The sequence below is a fragment of the Gekko japonicus genome, unplaced genomic scaffold (assembly GCF_001447785.1).
Source record: "Gekko japonicus isolate JY-2015 unplaced genomic scaffold, Gekko_japonicus_V1.1 scaffold4184, whole genome shotgun sequence".
Lineage (NCBI taxonomy): Eukaryota > Metazoa > Chordata > Lepidosauria > Squamata > Gekkonidae > Gekko > Gekko japonicus.
In genome coordinates this window covers 53840-74713 of record NW_015171626.1, presented here as the reverse complement: position 1 = coordinate 74713, position 20874 = coordinate 53840, and the positions used below count along the sequence as shown (strand labels likewise).

The window sequence follows — 20874 nt, the reverse complement described above, 5'->3', positions numbered from 1 at the left end:
GGCGGGCAGAGCACAAAATCTCCCCTTCCTCTGGATCTTCTGCAAAGGGCTCCTCTCCTCCTGCAGTCGAAGGGGGTGTGCGCGGATGCTCAGTGGGGAAGACAGGGCGAGCTGTGAGTCAGTCTCCGAGTTATGCAGCCGACGCGCTTTCCGGAAAGGGCAAGGCCGGGCAGGGGGAGGATCCCGGGAGGCGGCATGACTCACCGGCGGCCAGGCGCTGCTTTTTATTCCCCGGCCCCGCTACCTTCCGCCCCGAGCCCGGCGGTCAGAGCTGCGCGGAGACTCCTGCGGCACAGCCAGCCTTGTAACTCTGTCGGAGGGGGACCTGCGTGTGGGGGTAGGTGGTGCTCGACCTTGGAGACGCTTTGTTTTCCCGGAGGAAGCGTCTAGGGAAAGCTTTAGCCCTTTGGGGGGAACGAAGTCAGCTCCACCTTACGCGAGGACAGAGTTCGAGTCCAGCGGGGCACCTTTAAAACCAACAAGAGCACTGTGTTCCCTCTAAGCGGAGTGAGTGTGAGCCAGCTCACAGTTTTTTAGCCTCTGGCTCACACATTTTTGCCTTCGCTCAGGAAGGAGGGCTCCAGAAGAGCAAACTAGTTTATGCAGCAGCCAGATCGCTCGCTCACAGCTTTAATGCCAGTAGCTCACAGAGTAGAGTTTTTGCTCACAGGACTCCATAGCTTAGAGGGAACATTGAACAAGAGTTGTATTCAAGGTTAGAAGCTTTCCTGTGCAGGCACACTTCTTCAGATACAGGCATGCACCGGGGAAGCTTCTACCCAGAATTGAACTTGTTTGGTCTCAGAGGCGCCACTGGACTCCAACTTCGTTCTGTTGCTTCAGACCAACACGTTGGCTGGACCCACCTGGGTCTGTCTTATGTGAGAAAATCCGTGTTTGGGAATTAGAGTTGCTAGCTGTAGTTTGGGAAATACCTGGGTTTTTTTTGGGGGGGGTGAAGCTTGGGGAGGGACCCTCAACAGGGCATAGTGTCGTTGAGTCCTTTCTCCAAAACAACCATTTTCTGTAGGGGAACTGACATCGATCATCCGGAGATCAGGTGTAAGAGTGGGAGGTCTCCAGGTGCCACCTGGAGGTTGGGAACTCGAATTGTGCAGCATGCTGTTCCTTCTGGGCTGGAGCAATTAGTGTCTGTTAGTGTCTGGGCTGAGAGACTGTTTGTGGTGTCTAGAGCTGCTGGTGCATTTTCACTTGTAACAGTGGCATGGCAAGCAGAAAGCAAGCCGGTGTGGTTTCCCCTCTCCCAAAGTCTTCAAGCTGGGAAAGGCTTCGCTGGAACCCCGGTAGTAAAGTGTTCTGTCTCTGCAAGCGGAAAGGCTAGGTTTCAGGCCAGTAGCTTCACAGAGACAAACAAAATGGTCAGATAGTATCTGACCAAATGAACTTTTGATTTTCCAAAGCCCCTACCTCAAAGGTCCGGCTGGTCTCTAAGCGGCTGCTGGTTTTGAATCCAGCTCTTCTACTCTGGATCAGCCCTCTGAAATGATCTTCGTGCAGAAAAGTAGCTCATCTCCGCTGCAGATCTTTAGGGTGGAGCATGGAAAACCAGTTGGGGTTTTCTAGCTCAGATTGGATGCAGAGCCAGTACTGAAAACTCTTTCCAGGGCTCCCCCCCCACCCAGGTTTCGGGGTTTTGCTCGTTCCAAGAAAGATCTGTCTCTGAAGAGGTGCGCCTCTCAGCGAGGAGAAAAAGGCTGGCGCACAAATCAATTCTGGCAGGCTTACATAGTAGTAGGTTGAAATTTATAGTATATCCTACTTGGGTGGGTTTATTGCCCTACAGAGGAAAGAAACATCACGATGAAACAGAAACTTGCAATGCATTGTCTGTATTATTTTTTTATAATAACGTTTTTTATTTTTAACATTTCTGACATTTCTAACAATTAACAACTAATCTTTGTGGTTACAGTAACATCCTGCAAACATGCACTGAGCTCCTACAGAGTTATAACATGTTTCTTGAATTACAATACATCACTCAGTACAGAACAGAGTCTATCTTGACAGTATATATGCAATAGACAAATCTTAGACTTAAATGAAAAATTTTGGAATTATTCTGAACTATTGAAGTGGTGAGACAAAAAACATTTTATCGACATACACTGACTGTTACTGTAGAACAGTATACCATTTGAAAGATTTGAGTGGAAATCTTAAAGCTAGAGGATAGGAAAGAAGTAGATAAGTGTGAGATTTTATAGAACTAGGCTTCCGTTAATATTATATCCATTTGTGGTACTGAGGCCATTCAGGTGTGATGAATTGTTTTTGAGACAGGTGATCAAGCACTGGGAACCATTTTTCTGTGAAATTAGATTTCGAGGGATTTTGTGACATGCAATTCAGTTTGTTAGAGACCGCATCCATTAAGTAGTGACTCTAAAGTTTCTTGTACCATATTTCTAAACTGGGTGCTGTTTTCTCCTTCCAGTGCGATGCAATGGCTGTTTTGGCCGCATCAAGCATAACGTCTATAGTGAGTTTATGTACCCTGGTATTTAGATTTTCAGGCCAAGTATTTAAAAACAAAAATTTTAATGGATATGTTATTGTGGTGGTGGTGATTGTGTGTGCGTGTGAAATTCTTTTAAACTGAACAGAACAAGTTTTGTGCATCTCCTTGGATATTCCTGAGTGGAATGGTGCCGTATTTTATGTGTTTCATTTACCTTGTTTATAGAACAAAGTTTGGGGCCAGTGGCACCTTTAAGACCAACAAAGTTTTGTTCTGGGTATAAGCTTTTGTGGGCACACATTTCCATAATAATATTCAGCCTCTGCAGGAACATTCTATTAAAACAGGAGTTGTGTCTGCACTCTGGAATAAGTGATTTGAAGAGTCTGCCCTTCATGTGATTTGTGATGGTATGCAGAATAGCAACTGAGACCAGACAGAGGGAGAAAATATGTTATTCTGGGGCTGGAGATCCCCCAGAATTACAGTTTATCTCCAGGCTACAGAGATCAGTTCCCCTGGAGAAAACAGATACTTTGGAGGGAGGACTCTATGGCGTTGTGCCCCACTGAGGTCCCTGTCTTCCCTGGGTCCCTGCCCCTCACTGGACCTGCCAACCCCAAGTACAGAAAACATTCAGTTCGGCCGTAGTATTTACAGAGCAGTCTTGGCATGGTAACTCTTTTGTTGTTGTTGTTCAGTCGCACAGTTGAGTCTGACTCTTCGCGACCCCATGGACAAGATCTCGCCAGGCCCTCCTGTCTTCCGCCGTCCTCTGAAGTTGGCTCAATTTCATGTTCGTTGCATCTATGACACTGTCTAACCATCTCATCCTTTGCCGTCCCCGTCTTTTTTGACCTTCAATCTTTCCCAGCATCAGGGTCTTCTCCAGTGAGTGCTCCCTTCTCATTTGGTGGCCAAAGTACTGCTTTAATATTAATTGGTATTATATTGGCTTCCTCGGGAGGTGGTGGGCTCTCCTTCCTTGGAGGTTTTCAAACAGAGGCTGGCTGGCCACCTGGCAGCAATGCTGATTCTGTGAACTTGGGCAGCTCATGAGAGGGAGGGCAGGAAGGGTGGCCTCAGTGCTTAGTTCTCGTGGCCCTTTCTTACACGCCCTGGGAGATGCTGATTGCCACTTTGGGGTCAGGAAGCCATTTTTCTCCAGGCCAGTTTGGCCAGGGATCCTGGAGGTTTTTTGTCATCTGGGCATGGAACAGTGATCCCTGTTGGTGTGTGGGGGGGAGGTATTTGTGAATGCCCTGCATTGTGCAGGGGGTTGGACTAGATGACCTTGGAGGTCCCTTCCAACTCTGTGATTCTGTGATTTTGCCCATCCATCAAAGAGGGGGCACTCCCAACCCATAGACTGAAGGTCACTGCCTGACAACGGTCATCAGAATCTGCTGCAAAGCCTACAAGTGCACAGCAGACATACTTACGAGCAGAAGGTTACCTGAAGAGTTTGAAAACAAGGGGTCTAGGTAACATTTTGACCCCTTCCGACCCTAATCTTAAACCACTCAGTTACCTTTTGGGAAAGCTTGTGTTAGTGAACCAGTGCAGTTTGTTAGAGGCAATGGCTGCCATGTGACCAAGAAGATGCCAAAGTGTTAGTATAGGAAGGATGTTTGAAGAATGCTTAGAACTAGAATTTTCCAGAAAATTCCAGAATGGCAACTGTTGCTGATAGAGAAATAGTCATTGTGGTGGAAAGGTGTCTGCCTAGAGAAACATGTTAATTCGTTTTTTGAATCTGGACTACCCGTATGCAGATGTGATGGTGATTATAGGACTGTGAGGCCTGCTGGCTCCAATATAAACCTCATATCGAGTATAAACATACTTAATTGGACAGTTTTGTAAGTTAACTTTTATATCCACCTCAGCTGGTTTTCTGTTTTAACTTTTTCACACTATTCCGTGTTCCCATTTTCAAGCTTCCGTGAATGATTTGTAATTGGTGTCAGAGACTACAAATGGACTCTTCAAAGGAAACCTTTTTTTTGCAGAATCCTTCTCCTTTTGGCTATGTTCCGATGGATAGGCTTGTGGTTTTATTTACAAAGCATATTATTTGCGCAGGTGAAAAAGACGTAAGATGAATGCTTGGATGAAAATGAACCCAAATTTTAAACATCCCATCTTGTTTTACCCTGTAGAATTATAATAAGCGTCATGGCCGAAATCTGCAACTAGCTCTCCTGAGTAGTAAAAGGTAAAGGTTTCCCTTGCTCGAAAGCCAGTCGAATCCAACCCTAAGGAGGTGGTGCTCCTCTCCGTTTGCAAACCAAAGAGCCAGCGCTGTCCAAAGACATTTCTGTGGTCAGCATGACTAGACACCAAGGCGCACGGAACGCTGTTCCTTTCCCACCGAAGTGGTACCTATTTATCTACTTGCAATTTCTTGCTTTCGAACTGCTAGGTTGGCAGGAGCTGGAACTAGAGATGGGAGCTCACTCCGTCATGCGGCACACTCGGGTCTCGAACTGCTGAACTACTGACCTTCCACAGCCTGCAGTTCAGCGTCTTAACCACTTGAGCCACCGCAGCTCCTTCTTCAAGTTAAAGGGTTTGCCACACCAACGTGGACATATTGTGGAGTTCTACACCCTGCCAAGCTCATTTCGGCATTTAGTGGATGTTTCACAGCTTTTGAAAATACTGGTTCAGTTCAAGGTCTATATCTTTATTGATAAGGTTTCCCTTGCTCGAAAGCCAGTCAAATCCGACTCTAGGGTACGGTGCTCATCTCCGTTTCCAAGCCGAAGAGCCAGCACTGTCCGAAGACGTTTCTGTGGTCATGTGGCCAGCATGACTAGGCGCCGAGGCACACAGAACACTGTTTCCTTCCCACCAAAGGGGGACCTATTTATCTACTTGCAATTTCTTGCTTTCGAACTGCTAGGTTGGCAGGAGCTGGGACCAGAGACGGGAGCTCACTCCGTCATGCGGCACACTCGGGTCTCGAACTGCTGAACTACCGACCTTCCGGTCTGCAGTTCAGCATCTTTACTACTAGAGCTACCGCAGCCCAACTCTCCTGAGTAGCCCTACTAACTTAATCAGATGACCTGAAATTAAAGCAGATTCACTTTTTGATGGTGAGTTTTTATTGGTCTGCATGTGAAAAGCCTAGTAGATCTAGGTTTGCCAGCCCACAGGAGGGACCTTGGAGATTGTTATTACAGCTCATCTCCAGACTACAGGGGTCAGTTGCCCTGGAGAAAAAAGCTGCTTTGGAGAGTGGATTCTGGGGCATTATACCCTGATGAGGCGCCTCCCCAAGGTCCACCCCCCAAATCTCCAGAAATTTCCCAGCCCAGAACTGGCACCCCGAAGTAGATTGTATATGCATTTGTTGTGATCCATTTCTGTCATGTGTTTAAAGAAAGGTTTATCTTTCCGAGACAAATAGTTGATGGCTTAGGGTTAGGCTGTAGTCAGGGCTATTTTTGGGCAGGAACGCACAGGAATGGAGTTCCGGCTGGCTCCCAAGTTGGCCACGCCCAGCAGGAACTCATTAGCATAATAGGCCACACCCAACAGCAGACACTCATTAGGATTGGCTACATTAGGGGTGTGTTGCCTAACATGCAAAGTTCCTGCTACAAAAAAAGCCCAGGGTTTTGATAACAGAGTTAACAGAATAAGAAGCAAAAGGTGGGTGTGGTTGGATGACCACACTTCTGGTAACATGTGGGGTGTGGCCTAATATGCTAATGAGCTGTGCTGTTCGGGGTGTGGCCTAATTTGCTAATGGTTTCTGCTGTTGAGTGTTGCCTATTATGCTAATGAGTTCCTGCTGGGCTTTTTCTACAAAAAAAGCCCTGGCTGTAGTCATCTCCCTTGATAAGAATCCAATGAAGCAAGACGTATGGGCGTTTCTTGACTATGTGGAACTTGGGTGGGTAAGCAAAGGCTTAAGCTGTGTCCTTGCTGCAAGACGTGAACAAATATCACACACACATTTTAATTTTTTTAAAATACGCAAATATGCTTTTTAGTAACATTAAATTAGGCTGTGTGAAAGAGCCGCATGAGGCTCCCGAACTCAAGTTTGGCCACCCCTGGGCTATTGGAAATGTGACTGAACAATTGCTTTGGCAGTACAATCCTGAATGGAGTTACACTTGTCTAAGCCAGTGGGTTTGGAAGAGTGCAGTTCTGTTTACGATTGCCCTATTAAATAAAGCAGACAGACGAGGAAAAGCCCCTTTAGAAAGGCCGCACTCCCCCTACAGTGTTGTCTAGCTTGCTACAGTCTTCTGGCCTCCGCAGGAGCTTCTTCGTCTTCTTTATACGGAAGATATTGCTATATCCCAAGAGGCACGGCCTGGAGCATTTCTGAAGGTCTGGCTTCTCTTTGCCCTGAGAAGAAACACCTGCCAGACTTCTGTTTCTCAAGTGGCATGAGGTAGTTTCAGAGAAACATGTGCTCAGTTGCCATTTTGTCTCCTCCCTGGCAACCCTCCTTAGTCTCTGCACTTGCACACCTAACAAGTGTTGAGCAGGTGAGCTTCTCATCCTTCCACCTCTGCGCCGAGAAAATGTTCCAGTGTGGATGTCCTGCAGTGTGTGTGTGTGTGTGTGTGTGTGACATAAATGAGACCTTGTCGGGCCGGGCCACATGTGTCATAAAATGTAATGCCAGGTAGCAGCGGTATAAACTTTACAAAGGATACAAACACAAATGGCTTTTTTAAAACTTAAAAACATACTTAAAACATTAGCACTCTTGCATTATTTTCTTTATTTAACAGCGTCTGATAACTGACACCTCTTGCTCTGAATTATTGCATCAAAATGTCTGTGCTGTTGCAGTCTTGAGTAGGCTGTTCAGGTGTGTATCTGTAAGCTGCAAACTTACGATGACGCAGCAGCAGCAGAGCTGGAAGAAGAAGCAGAAGACATCCAGTTTCACTGCGGGCCTGATAGAAGCCCTCCGGGGTACTGATCCAGCCCCCGGGACACATGTTTGACACCCCTGCCCTAAAGGGCCTCCCCTGGTATTCTCTGTTAGCCATTCGCATTAGGGAACAGATTCTTTTCACTTCTGTAGATTTTTAATCAGACGCAGGACAGTATACACGATCGGTTTCCCCTGAAGCTATGCAAACAGTTTAATTTACTGTTTGGCAAGGAGTTGTCAGCAACTTTCCCAGTGGCTCTAGTGTATGTGTGTTTTTTGTCCTACCGCTGCACAAGTTCAGTTATGTTAGAGAAACTGGGCGTCCCTCCATATCTCTGGCCAAGATTTGCTTGTCTATTGCAAAGTAAATAAGTATGGATAGACTAATCTTTTGCAATAATCACTCCCATTACACATTCACACAAGTTAGAATGGTGCAAAGGGAAGGTTTCATCGTGGATGTGCTCAGCTGAGGTGACAGATTTGGATTAATGAATATTTTGAAGTTAAATATGTGTGAGCAACATAGATTCCAGCCTCAGCATAAGAACAGAGAGATCCCAGAATGTCTGACTACAGGCAATTTGGAAAACCACTGTAGATCTTATCTGCGTAAGTTATTTAATACTGCCTGGGACAAATGTGTGTATATTCTAATTGCTTGTAAAACTCAGATTCGCTATTGTATTAGAAAGCAGTTTTCCTGGAATTGCCAAATAAAAAGGAATAGGTAGTCATTGACGAAAGCCACTCCATAATCCATGTGTCAGAGAGACTGCACTGGAGTTCACTAGTGCTTGCTGCAGTAAATGCACAAAGGGTGAAGGGGAGGCATGCTCCTATAGGACAAGGTGTTCAGGAATGCACATCTCTTTGTTTGCAAGGTGGCAAGCACTAGGGCTTGCTGCAGTAACATGGGAAAGAGCTTGAACGGGAAACTGGTTTGCACTGTGTCTGTTATGAATCCACAAGGGTTAACCTGACACTAAATATAATACAGGTACAAAATTTATTCAGGTGTACACATTTTTAAAAAACTTAGACCCATTAAAAATATTCACATTCAGACATAAAAAACTTCTCAACACTCATACATAGATGGGTTAGTGCTGTGCAACTGAACCAAACGCGTTTCGGCCCCTAGGGGCCTTCCTCAGTGGTCACAATCCAAAATACAAACTTGACATACATTCAAAAAATTTTTTTACATAAGATGTTAAATACATATGCAGTATAAGGCCAAATATTGTATCCTGAATATTTATTACAGAAAGAAACAAGGGGAAAAGGAAACAAAGAAAAATTCATTATAGTTTCCCATGTATATATATTTCTACTAATTGAAAAATACTATATGAAGAATAAAAATTACCTTATATATTTATATGTTTACTGTTGTTATATAAGATAGGCCTCAGGTAAAGCCAATTATAGTCCACCAATAATTCTAAATATGAAAGGGAATGAATGTCTGAATGTGAATATTTTTAATGGGTCTAAGTTTTTTAAAAATGTGTACACCTGAATAAATTTTGTACTTGTATTATATTTAGTGTCAGGTTAACCCTTGTGGATTCATAGCAGCTTTTTGGGTTGAGTTTTCCTTCTTCCCCCCCCCTTCTTTTTTCTTTCCCCTTCCCCTCCTTTTTTGTTTGTTGCACTGTATCTGTGCCATTCTTTGAGGTTTATTCCCAGGCTGCAGTGCAGGCGAGAGAAGTAAGAATGACTACAGGCATTCTTTGCCATAGCCACTAGTGGAAGTGCAACCGTTGTTAGGTTTCGTGACCTTTGCTGTTGTTGTTCTAGTTAGCAATATTTTTTTAAAAAAATTCCAGTTATGTGGGTGGGAGTAGACTTCTCCTAATAGAATGTCTTTATATTTCTCCTTCCTTAAAATTCGGGAAATGATTAACGGTGTGCAAGAAACTAGTGTGTTTGTGTTGTACTAGCAATTAGTGAGAGTACATTAATTTCCCCCTGAAGTTTTGTTTCTTTTGTTCAAAACATTTCTATAACCGCCTGTCTCCTGAGCATATCGGGACCCAGCGTAATAATTTTTGCACACGACTGACTGCTGATTGCTGTCTCTGCCTTAAAGAAATATGAGGAACGAATGGGTTTGTTGTGGATTAGAGCCCACTTTATTAGACACACAAGCGTGCTGTAGTCCCAAATCAAACTTGTTCCACAGTGAATGTATGGTGAACTCTTCCCTTTGCACTACGAACAAAGAAAGGGAAACAAATGTAACCCTGAAATCTAGGATCAAGAACCTGAAAAAGGTAAGTCAAACAGAGTAGAGGGCCAACAATTAAAACACTCTCTCTCTCTCTCTCTCTCTATATATATATATGTATGTATGTGTGTGTGTGTATATATATATATGTGTGTGTGTGTGTGTATATATATATATGTGTGTGTGTATATATATATGTGTATATATATATATATATGTGTGTGTGTGTGTGTATATATATATATATACACACACACACACACACACACTCTAGGGATGCAGTGCTCATATCCGTTTCCAAGCCGAAGAGCCAGCGCTGTCTGACGACGTTTCCGTGGTCATGTGGCCGGCATGACTAAACACCAAGGCGCACAGAACGCTGTTACCTTCCCACCAAAGTGGTACCTATTTATCTACTTGCAATTTCTTGCTTTCAAACTGCTAGGTTGGCAGGAGCTGGAACAAGAGACGGGAGCTCACTCCGTCATGCGGCATCCGGGTCTCGAACTGCTGAACTACTGACCTTCCACAGCCTGCAGTTCAGCGTCTTAACCACTTGAGCCACCGCAGCTATGCAAACTCTGTCTGTAAAAATGCATGTATTTATTTGTAACAATAGCACCATTCTAACAAGTGTGAATGTGTAAGAGAGTGATTACTGCAGGAGATTAGTCTATCCATTCATTTACAAGCAATCTTGCTTATACATATCAAGACATGCCCAGTTTTTCCTAACATAACTGAACTTGTGTATAAGGTTGCCAGGTACTCCTTACCTGCTGCTGGCGGGGTGATTTCGGGGGCATTCCGCGTGTGGGCGGGGATGTTGTCAACATGATGACGTCACTTCCAGAAGTGACGTCAGGGCAAGGCTCTACTTTTTGGGGCAAAACTCTATGGCTAAAATGAATTTTGCCCCCCAAAGTAGAGCATCGCCCCCGACATTGCCGACTTGAAGATGTCACTTCCAGAAGTGACAACATCACATCGATGATGTCACCGAGAGATGTCTTTTTTGGGGGTGGGGTTTCCCCTGACCACCAGCTGGCTAGCAGAAGGGCCGAGCCCACCAAAGCGGGTCATCCCCCGCCCACCCCGGGGGGCTGGCAAGCCTACATGTGCCGTTGCAGTACACAAAAAACATACATCAGTGAATGGGACGTTACTGACAACTCCTTACCAAGCAGTCCATTAAAACGTTTGCACAGTTTCAGGGAAGATTGATCGGCTAGTGTGATGTAGTGGTTTAAGAGGGTCAGACTAGTATGCAGGAGGCCCAGCTCACTGGGTGACCTTCGGCCAGCACACTCTCTCAGCCTAACCTGCCTCACGGGGTGGTTGGGAGGATAAAATGATGGGGAGGAGAATGATATAAGTCACTTTAGGTCCCCCATAGGGGAGAAAGGGAGCTGCGGTGGCTCAAGTGGTTAAGACTCTGAACTGCAGGCTGTGGAAGGTCAGTAGTTCAGCAGTTCGAGACCCAAGTTGCCACATGACGGAGTGAGCCCCCGTCTCTAGTTCCAGCTCCTGCCAATGCAGCAGTTCGAAAGCAAGAAATTGCAAATAGATAAATAGGTACCACTTCGGTGGGAAGGTAACAGCGTTCCGTGCGCCTTGGTGTTTAGTCATGCCGGCCACATGACCACGGAAACATCTTCGGACAGCGCTGGCTCTTCGGCTTGGAAACGGAGATGAGCACTGCAATCCTAGAGTGGGACTCGACTGGCTTTCGAGCAAGGGAACCTTTACCTAGGTGAGAAAGGCAGGATATAAGTGGATTAAAATTTTAAAAAATTAAAAGTGCTGCAGTATTCTTTTTTCTCTTTTGGGTGCTTTAACAGATCAATGTGTGCCACGGTTTTCCCAGAATGGTCCCTGCCTCGGGTTCTCTGCTTAGGGCTGTAGCTTTTCCCACATGAGAAGACATTTTGGCAAACATTTGAGTGATGGAAACCATGGGCTGATGGGCCTTTATTGGCAGAGGGGTGAAATTCAGACAACCAAATCATTTGCTGAAGTTGTCCCAGAACTGACGTCTGTGCTTTCTTTTGTAGGTTCTGCAACATGGACTGTGTCGCTGCAGCCAATACTGCCTTTGCCCTTGACCTTTACAAGAAGCTGAGTGAAGATGATCCTAAAAAGAACTTGTTTTTTTCCCCAATGAGCATTACTTCTGCTCTGGCAATGGTCCTTCTGGGTGCAGAAGGCAATACTGCAGCCCAGATGTCAAAGGTAAGTCCAGACAAGTGCTATTAAGGAAAAGAAAGGTTGCAGTTAGTGCTTTCTCCTTTTAAATGGCCAAGCTGTGATGTTAGGGGCATAGTGTGCACCTAAAACTGCCTCCCCAATCTCTAGTAAATCTCATTTTATTTCGAATAAGCAAGTTTAGGACAGAATGATCTGAAATTCTGACGAGAGCCGGACCAGAGGATGTTTTGAATGTCTCAGCTTTGGGCCTGTTAGTTCCTTGGGGGAATGTTCGTATCTTGCATAAATTCAAGCCGTGGCTGGCTACGGTGGAGATAATGTTGCATTCTTGAATTTGACTTGTGACCCCTATGTAGGCTAGGCTTGCAAAGAACTTGGGTTGCCCCAAACTGCATGCTTGTATCCCATCCTGCCAGGTGTTTGCCCCTAGATTTTACACACACACACACACACACACACACACACACACACACACACAGAATTTTACAATACTATAGACAGACAGTGTTTTTAATCCCACATCCAGAGAACCCTGTAGCTGGAGGGATCCTTTACTTGGAGCACATGGAATAAGGCTGAAATGTATGCCCATGCAGTGAATCTTGAACCTTTTCTGTTCTGTTAGTTGTACGGTTCTGTGGTCAACTTGGCTTCCCAGTCTCCTGAGCTCTGGGCAAGCAGGTTGCTCATCAGAGTTTGTTCACCTGGATTAATACTGCCCAGAATCGAACTTCAGATGCATTGTGGGATCAGCTCAGACAGTAGCAGAACAGAAATGGCACTCTCCAAGGTACCATTAAACAGAAGAACATGGACCTTGTTTGAAAATGGCATGCACCCGCACACATTTTGCTGTTGAGTCCGAGATGACTTGCATTGTCTAGAAGTATGAGCTTGCGGTAGAAATTCTTGGAGACCTGTATAGTAAATGTTAGCTAAAAACATGTAAGAAAAAAAAATGTACATTGTTGCTGAATGCTATATTTAGGTGGAATTCTTAATAGTATATTTAGACAGAATGGATAACCTGTTGTGAAGATTATCTCGTTTCAGAAGATAAAAGTAATGGAAATAAAACATCTACAAATTAGAATTACAATAGGGGGCATTAAGATTTTCTAAAAATTAGGAGGATTTGTTTTTTTTTTTTGGTCCCCCCCCCCCCCCAATACTTTGTATTAACCATTTTCTACCAGGTACTTCGGGTCACCCTGGATGAAAAATCTCAGTCTAAAGGGGAGAAAAGCAAAATATCCTGTGATACGGAGCAGCAGAAAGTCCGTTCTGTATGGCCATCTAATATCGCTTCCACGCACCAACAAAAACAGCTGGAACACCCTGTGGTAGAAGTTTAAACCAAAGTCATATTTTCAGAATGGTGGCTGGAAGCTTTGCTGTGAAGGAAGCCATCAGCCAAAGTCCAATCTTTCACCGTGTGTCTAACTTGGACCAATAGTGCCGGATTTTGATTTGTTGTTGGCCACAAAGGGAACAAACTCTTATTCCCATCAAAATGGAATGCCTGCATTTATTAGCCTCCACTATTTGAACTTTTGTATCCCTGTGTAGCACACAACTTGTTGATTAACCGCTTTTTTAGATACCCCTTAAGCTGACTGATATATAAATCTATACAGTAAACGCTGTTTCCTTTTACAAAATGGAAATCAAAGAACTATAAATGGTGGAAGTGGGCAGGCAATGCTGCATTTGTGATGTTGTTGTAAACGATTGGTCCTTAGGCGATGGCTTCCCTTCTAAACTCTTCAGCGCTACATGTCTTACAAAGGCTGGAACAGGGCCTGGGGTATACTCTTGCCTCTTTATCATTGTCACTAACAAATCTCGTCTGTTTTGAACTGCAACTACTGGAACAAAAGTAAATAAAGCTGGAAAGACTGTATTTAATCAGGTATTTGGTCTGTGTCCACCTGGCTTGCTGGAAGATCCTGAGCTTTTCTTTATCCTTAAGGTTTTGTAAACAATGTCCTCCTTGGACCGGTATTGACAATCCAAAGGTATCAGTTGAAAATGTAACCACTCAAATAATAATAATATCATCACCCTGTAGGTGCTGTCTGTGGACAAAACTGAAGAGATCCACCAGGGACACCAGCAACTGATTTCTGAAATCAACAAACCGGGCACCAAATACTTACTTAGATTGGCCAACAGGCTTTATGGAGAAGCAACGTACGACTTCCTCACAGTAAGTTTTGCTTTCTGTCTGCACGATGGGAGAATGGCTTCTGAATGCGGGTCCTGCTCACCAGAAGAACGTGTTGAGTTACATTCTTTTGTCCCTCATCAAGACTGCAACTTCACCCTTTCTTTAATCCCGGAGTGAAAATACGTATAGACCAAGATCTTAGCTTGTGTGTGTGTTTTTCGGTCACCAAGACAACCAGCCCACAGGGTTAAACAAACAAGGAGTTAACTTTTATTTAAGGTTTGAACACTGAAGAAGTCAGGTAGAGGTTACAAATTTTCTTTCCCATTGAAAATTTGTACCGCTTCCCTGTTCCAGCATTTGGAATCTTTTGTTACGATTGACTCTCCCCCTGTTAGCTTTAAGTAGCTCTTTCTCCACAGTTTCACTGAGCCAGACCCACTCTCAACTTCCTTACTCTGGTCTTCAACTCCCTTAACTGCTCTTTTCCAACTGTCTCTCTTCCTAATAGTCCATCAGCTCCCATTCTTCACTCTTCGGGGGAGGAAGAACCTAATCTGTCCATCACACGCACACAATCTAGTTCTAATGCAAAGAGAAATATAGTGTGTCGGCATGGGTTTAGATGCACGATTAACTGTGGTTAGTGTAACGTATCCAGTCCAGACCGCGTGGCCGGCTTGGGCTCCACGTGGTCAGACCCAAATGTCGCGCTTCGCTCAGAGAGACAATGGACTATGCGGATCCTAGCCTGCCCCAATCAGGTGGCTAGGTTCCCGGCCGCGAGCCTATGGGACTCTCGGCCACTGTAAATAACTTATTAGGTAGTAGGGGTGTGTTTTGGGTGGCGGTTTCTCGGGGGATATAAGCCGGCCCCCGAGCCGGCCCAGGTCGTCTTGTTCCTGATCGAATAAAGTACGCTTTGCTGAAATCACTCTCTGACTGCGTACTTTTCAGTTAGTTTAATTAAACCATGGTTTCTTATTACACAGAGCATGCACATTACTCCTTTTCTACAGGGACTCCACTGGCTGCCCATCAGTTACTGGTCTTAATTTTTTTAAATTAAGTGTTCCCCAACGAACACTACGGTCCGGGTCTAAACATCTCCTGGTGGTTCCAGGTACCACAGAGGCCAGACTAGCGACGACTAGGGCTAGGGCTTTTCGGTGGCGGCTCCTACCAGGTGGAATGAGCTCCCAGAGGAGATCCGGGCCCTGCAGGACCTTGCACAGTTCCGCAGGGCCTGCAAGACGGAGCTCTTCCGCCAGGCGTTTGAGTAGGAGCCGCCCCGACTGTTGCCATCTGTCTACGACTATTACTATCTGTCCTAGCCCTTATTACCAACTCGCCGTGAGCAGGAAAATGGTGGTACTGCGTGGAGCTGTGGCCACTAAGGATACCATCCTGGTGACGTCATCTGTTCCCTTGTTACTTGTTGTGGAGAGCACTTATGTTGTACTGAATGTTTTTAAAATGCAGTTTTAATGTTTTATGTATTGGGCGTTGGCCCCATCTGTACGCCGCCCCATTTGCGGGGAGGGCGGGTTATAAATTTAAATAAATAAATAAAATATTGGCTGTCACGGGCTTGGACCCTCATATCTGCGAGACTGTTTCTCCCCCTGTGCTCTTCAGTCATCCAAGCAAGGCCTTCCGCTATTCCCCACTTACAAGTGGGCAAAATCAACAGCTGCCCACACACGTGTCTTCTCCGTGGTGGCCCCCCACCTTGTGAAATGTCCTGCCTGAGGAGGTCAGGAAGGCTCTTGCTCTCCTGGCTTTCTGCAAACTATGAAGCATTCAAGACGGCTTTTCTGCACAGGCAGTAGGGTAGGCACTGTACAAATGATTCACACAGTTACTTGTATGAATCATTAGGGACTGTGGTCAGTGTTCCCCCTAAGCTGAGTCAGTGTGAGCTAGCTCACAGGCTTTTAGCTTCTGGCTCACACACTTTTGTCTTCGCTCAGGAAGGAGGGCTCCAGAGCAAACTGATGTATGCAGCAGCCAAATCGCTCACTCACAGCTTTAGTGCCAGTAGCTCACAAAGTAGAATTTTTGCTTACAAGACTCCACAGCCTAGAGGGAGCAGAGGTTGTGGTCTGTACTACTGTGCATAGTTTGCTGTGGGTTGTGGGGTTTTCCATCATTTAATGTGTCATGTTAAAACTTATGCTTTGCTTCAGTTCCGTTTCTTAGACTTCTGGTTGGGTCTGCAGCCCAAATCCTATTTCATTGTTTATTGAATGTCCCATCTTGTTGGTTGTATGGACTCACTTTGTGTAATCCACCTTGAGTCCCAGCGAGTAGGATGGACTATAAATAAGAAATAAATACATCTGAACCATGCTAGTAAGTCAGCTTGCTGGTTTATATCTGCAGCAATAAATTAAGAATGCCAGTAACTTTTTAGACCTTTTGGTACTGCGGGTGGAATAAAAATCCTGCTGTTGTTTTTTGTGACCTGAACTCTAGTGACAAGGTGTAGCTGGGACCACAAGGTATAGATGGAACACTCTGTCTGGGGCAGTGATGCTCTGTCTGCTTGGTGCTTGGGAGGCAAGAGTGGGAGGGCTTCTGGAGTTCTAGCCCTGCTGGTGGACCTCCTGATGGTACCTGGGTTTTGGTCACTGTGACAACTGGATGGGCCATTGGCCTGATCCAACATGGCTTCTCTTATGTTCTTATGAGGTTAGGTTCATCTTCTAAAGCATTCTGGCACTAAAAGAGCTCTGCTTGTTTTAAGACTTTTACAGATGCATGTGAGAAGTTTTACCACGCAGGTTTAGAGAGACTTAACTTTGTTGCAAAACCAGATGATTCTAGAAGACACATAAATTCCTGGGTAGAAGAAAAGACAGCAGGTGAGTAATTCGCTTTATTTCCATATTTGCTTTTAAAAATAAAGCTGACCTCCTAGAAATGTTCTGTTTTTGGTAGAGGTTTACAGTATTACTGGTTTGTTTGTTTGTTTTTTAAAAATGGGGAATTTAATAGCAGTTTAATCTCTCTTAAAGGTAAAATCAAAAACCTGCTCCCTGATGGATTAGTTGACTCTCTGACCAAGCTGGTCTTGGTGAATGCCATCTACTTCAAGGGAAACTGGGCAAACCAGTTCCTCCAGGATCACACAAAGGAAAGGCCATTCAGAATTAACAAGGTAGGAGACCAAACATGTTCTACAGAACATCCTTTTCTCATAAGGATCATCATAGGCCCATTCCAGCTAATAGAAAGCTCTTCTCTTCTGTCTCGTTCATTCCCCAAAAGACCACTTTGCAACCAAATCCTGTTAATGCCAAATAGCTAATTAAAGCAACAGCAGGAAATCAACTTAGGCCCCCGTCACACGGGCCGGATATCGCAGGGGGGAGGCGTGGCTAAATGCCCCGGAGGAAACTAACCCGTGGCTGCCTAAGCACACGTCGAGGTCCCGTGGTTCGGGGGAAATGCCGATTAGACGGGTATCCTGCAGCGCGGCACAGAAGCTGTGCCGCGCGATCGCACTGGCAATCGCTCTTTGTGCGCATGCGCTGTTGCGCAAGCTACAGAGACGAACAGTGGCAGGCGCCGGATGCCACGTAAGTCCACCGGGAACGCGATCAGACGCCCGCCCTTGGCCCTCGGTTTCTGGAAACTAGTACCTCGTAGGTACTAGTTCTTAACTCCGCACCTTCGGCGGGGACCCGCGGGTTCGCCACGGGAGCACTGCGCTTCCCAGATGTTGGGGTGAGATCGCGCCCGGAAAATCCGCTGCACTCCCGTGCCTCTCCTGCAGCAACTTTGCCGTGTGACCGGGGCCCTAGAACAGCTGTGCTTCAGTGCAGAAGAGGAACTTGCAGGCTTTGAGTTTCTAGATCTTTTTCCTTACCTTTTTTGCCATCAAGTTGCGGCTGACTTACGGCAACACCATGCAGTTTTCAAGGCAAGAGACTTCAGAAGTGGTTTGCCATTGCCTGCCTTTGCATAGCGACCGTGGACTTCCTTGGAGGTCTCCCATCCAAATACTAACCAGGGCTGACCCTGCTTAGCTTTCAAGATCTGATAAGGTCAGGCTAGCTTGGACTATCCAGGTCAGGCCCTTCCTTCCTGTATGAGGGTGATATTTGCTCCTCCTAGTTCTCAAACTCTCCCATGAGAGCCAGTTTGGTGGAGTGGTTAAGTGCGTGGACTCTAATTTGGGTGAACCGGGTTTGATTCCCCACTCCTCCACTTGCACCTGCTGGATGACCTTGGGCAAGCCATAGTTCTGATAAGAGCTGTTCTTGAAAAAGAGCAGTTTCTGTCAAGAGCTCTGTCAGCCCCACCGACCTCACAGGGTGTCTGTTGTGGGGAGGGGGAAGGGAAAGGAGTTTGTAAGCCGCTCTGAGACTCCTTTGGGTAGTGAAGGGCGGAGTATAAATCCAGTCTCTTCTTCTTCTTGAAAAAAGAGCAGTTTCTGTCAAGAGCTCTGTCAGCCCCACCGACCTCACAGGGTGTCTGTTGTGGGGAGGGGGAAGGGAAAGGAGTTTGTAAGCTGCTCTGAGACACCTTTGGGTAGTGAAGGGTGGGGTATAAATCCAATCTATTCTTCTCTTCTTCTTCTTCTTCTTGAAAAAAGAGCAGTTTCTGTCAAGAACTCTCTCGGCCCCACCTACCTCACAGGGTGTCCGTTGTGGGCAGGGGAAGGGAAAGGAGTTTGTAAGCCGCTCTGAGACACCTTTGGGTAGTGAAGGGCGGGGTATAAATCCAATCTATTCTTCTCTTCTTCTTCTTCTTCTTGAAAAAAGAGCAGTTTCTGTCAAGAGCTCTCTCGGCCCCACCTACCTCACAGGGTGTCCGTTGTGGGCAGGGGAAGGGAAAGGAGTTTGTAAGCCGCTCTGAGACACCTTTGGGTAGTGAAGGGCGGGGTATAAATCCAATCTATTCTTCTCTTCTTCTTCTTCTTCTTGAAAAAAGAGCAGTTTCTGTCAAGAGCTCTCTCAGCCCCGCCTACCTCACAGGGTGTCTGTTGTGGGGAGGGGAAGGGAAAGGAGTTTGTAAGCCGCTCTGAGACTCCCTTGGGTAGTGAAGGGTGGGGTATAAATCCAATCGCTTCTTCTTCATGTGAATTTCTGAGAGAAGCTGTGAGAGTTTTTTTTTTTTGGCAAATAGTTTATATACTTTGCTTTTGCTGCAGTTAATAATTGACAGGGAAGGGAAGGCTGTGGGCAGATATACTTAGTAACACAAATATAATTAATAATATCTACAGAACAGTATTGACTCATGGAAGGCGCATAGTCCGGGATTTCGTAAGAGATTACTGCAATAAAACAATGCCGTGTGCGAGCGAAGGGTGGTTAAACTCTCCTGTAGAAACATGCTTGGGTTCAAAAGTTGTGCACCTTCCAGAGCGGCTTGGTCTTGTGATGCCAAGACATCATGGTGTTGAGTGTTCATGCACCTGTTATACCCAGGAGTCATTGTGAGTAGCCCACTTCCAGACACTGAGCGTGAATCATGGATTGTGATCAAGCTAAGGAGCGGTGGCGCAGGCAGTAAAATGCCTGCAAAGGTAATCCATCAACTGCCTTAGGCTGTTCGAGTCCCACCGCGGTCGGGGTGAGCTCCTGGCCCATGTTCTAGCTCCCGCCTACCCAGTGGTTCGAAAGCCTAGCCTTAGGTGCAGGGGGGCACCCGCCTTCCGGCGCAGTAGCGGCGAGGAGGAACTGTGGTGGCGGCAGATGACAGCGGCAATCCGGCAAAAAGAACATGGCGGTGAAACCAACATCAAGCTGCAGACGTTCCGGGCGGGGACTGGTCCAGAGACGCAGCGACGCAGCACGGCCGGAGCCAATCGGACAGAGGCCGGTGCAGCAGTTGTCGCACAGTCGCGGACTATGGAACTAGCCCAGAAGGAGCCGCCACGGAGCCGCGCCGAGATAGAACCCACCACGAAGACGCAGGAAGAAGAAAGAACAAGCCGGCAGGGTGCCTGGTAGGCACTCACCTCCCCCATATACATTGCGGCCCTAGCTAGGAAGTATAATATGCCTATGTAAACCGCTCAGAGCCTCCAGGATTGAGCGGTATAGAAATTGAATAAATAAATAAGTCATCAAACTTAATGATTTTTATTTATCATCCCAAATTGGGTTGGCAACTCCTTCGCTGGTTCCCGTGTCTCTTAACAGAAGACAGATGTGCTGATTTTGGCAGGCAGAGCTGCCGGTAAAAGGCACCGGCTGTTTGTTTTGGATTCTCAGTGATAACACTGATCACAATCCGTCAAGTATTTATGAGCTTCACTTGTATAAAACTCCTCACTCAGTGCGGTTCTATCATGAGAGAGAAGGCCGAGGAAAAGATCTGACCTCCATGAAACATTCTAATCTATATATCTAATTCCCAACTTGCCCCCTCCGTGCGGATACTTAAATCAGCACGGAGGGGGCAGCTGGGGGGCTGGGGGAGGTTTGTGCACACGTGGGCTAGTCCCCACGTGTGCACAAAATTAAAAAAGTTTTTAAAAAATTCGGGGGGATGTTAAAATCTCAGTGATAACACTGATCACAATCCGTCAAGTATTTATGAGCTTCACTTGTATAAAACTCCTCACTCGGTGCGGTTCTATCATGAGAGAGAAGGCCGAGGAAAAGATCTGACCTCCATGAAACATTCTAATCTATATATCTAATTCCCAACTTGCCCCCTCCGTGCGGATACTTAAATCAGCACGGAGGGGGCAGCTGGGGGGCTGGGGGAGGTTTGTGCACACGTGGGCTAGTCCCCACGTGTGCACAAAATTAAAAAAGTTTTTAAAAAATTCGGGGGGATGTTAAAATCCCCCCGAAAGTGCAAGAGTGTCTCCTGCGCGTGCGCAGGAGACGCTCTGCGAACAC

At 46.0% G+C, this 20874-nt stretch overlaps 1 protein-coding gene across 1 annotated transcript in view; it reads left to right on the top strand.

The window, feature by feature from the left end:
* Positions 1-200: 200 nt before the first annotated feature.
* Positions 201-20874, top strand: part of LOC107117794 (serpin B6-like) — a 25214-nt gene continuing 4540 nt past the window's right edge. Inside the window, exons 1-5 of the mRNA XM_015419960.1 lie at positions 201-337; positions 11685-11862; positions 13910-14047; positions 16758-16875; positions 17029-17171. Coding sequence (XP_015275446.1) covers positions 11695-11862; positions 13910-14047; positions 16758-16875; positions 17029-17171 — 567 coding nt within the window. The 5' untranslated portion in view covers positions 201-337; positions 11685-11694. The remainder of the gene's footprint in view (positions 338-11684; positions 11863-13909; positions 14048-16757; positions 16876-17028; positions 17172-20874) is intronic.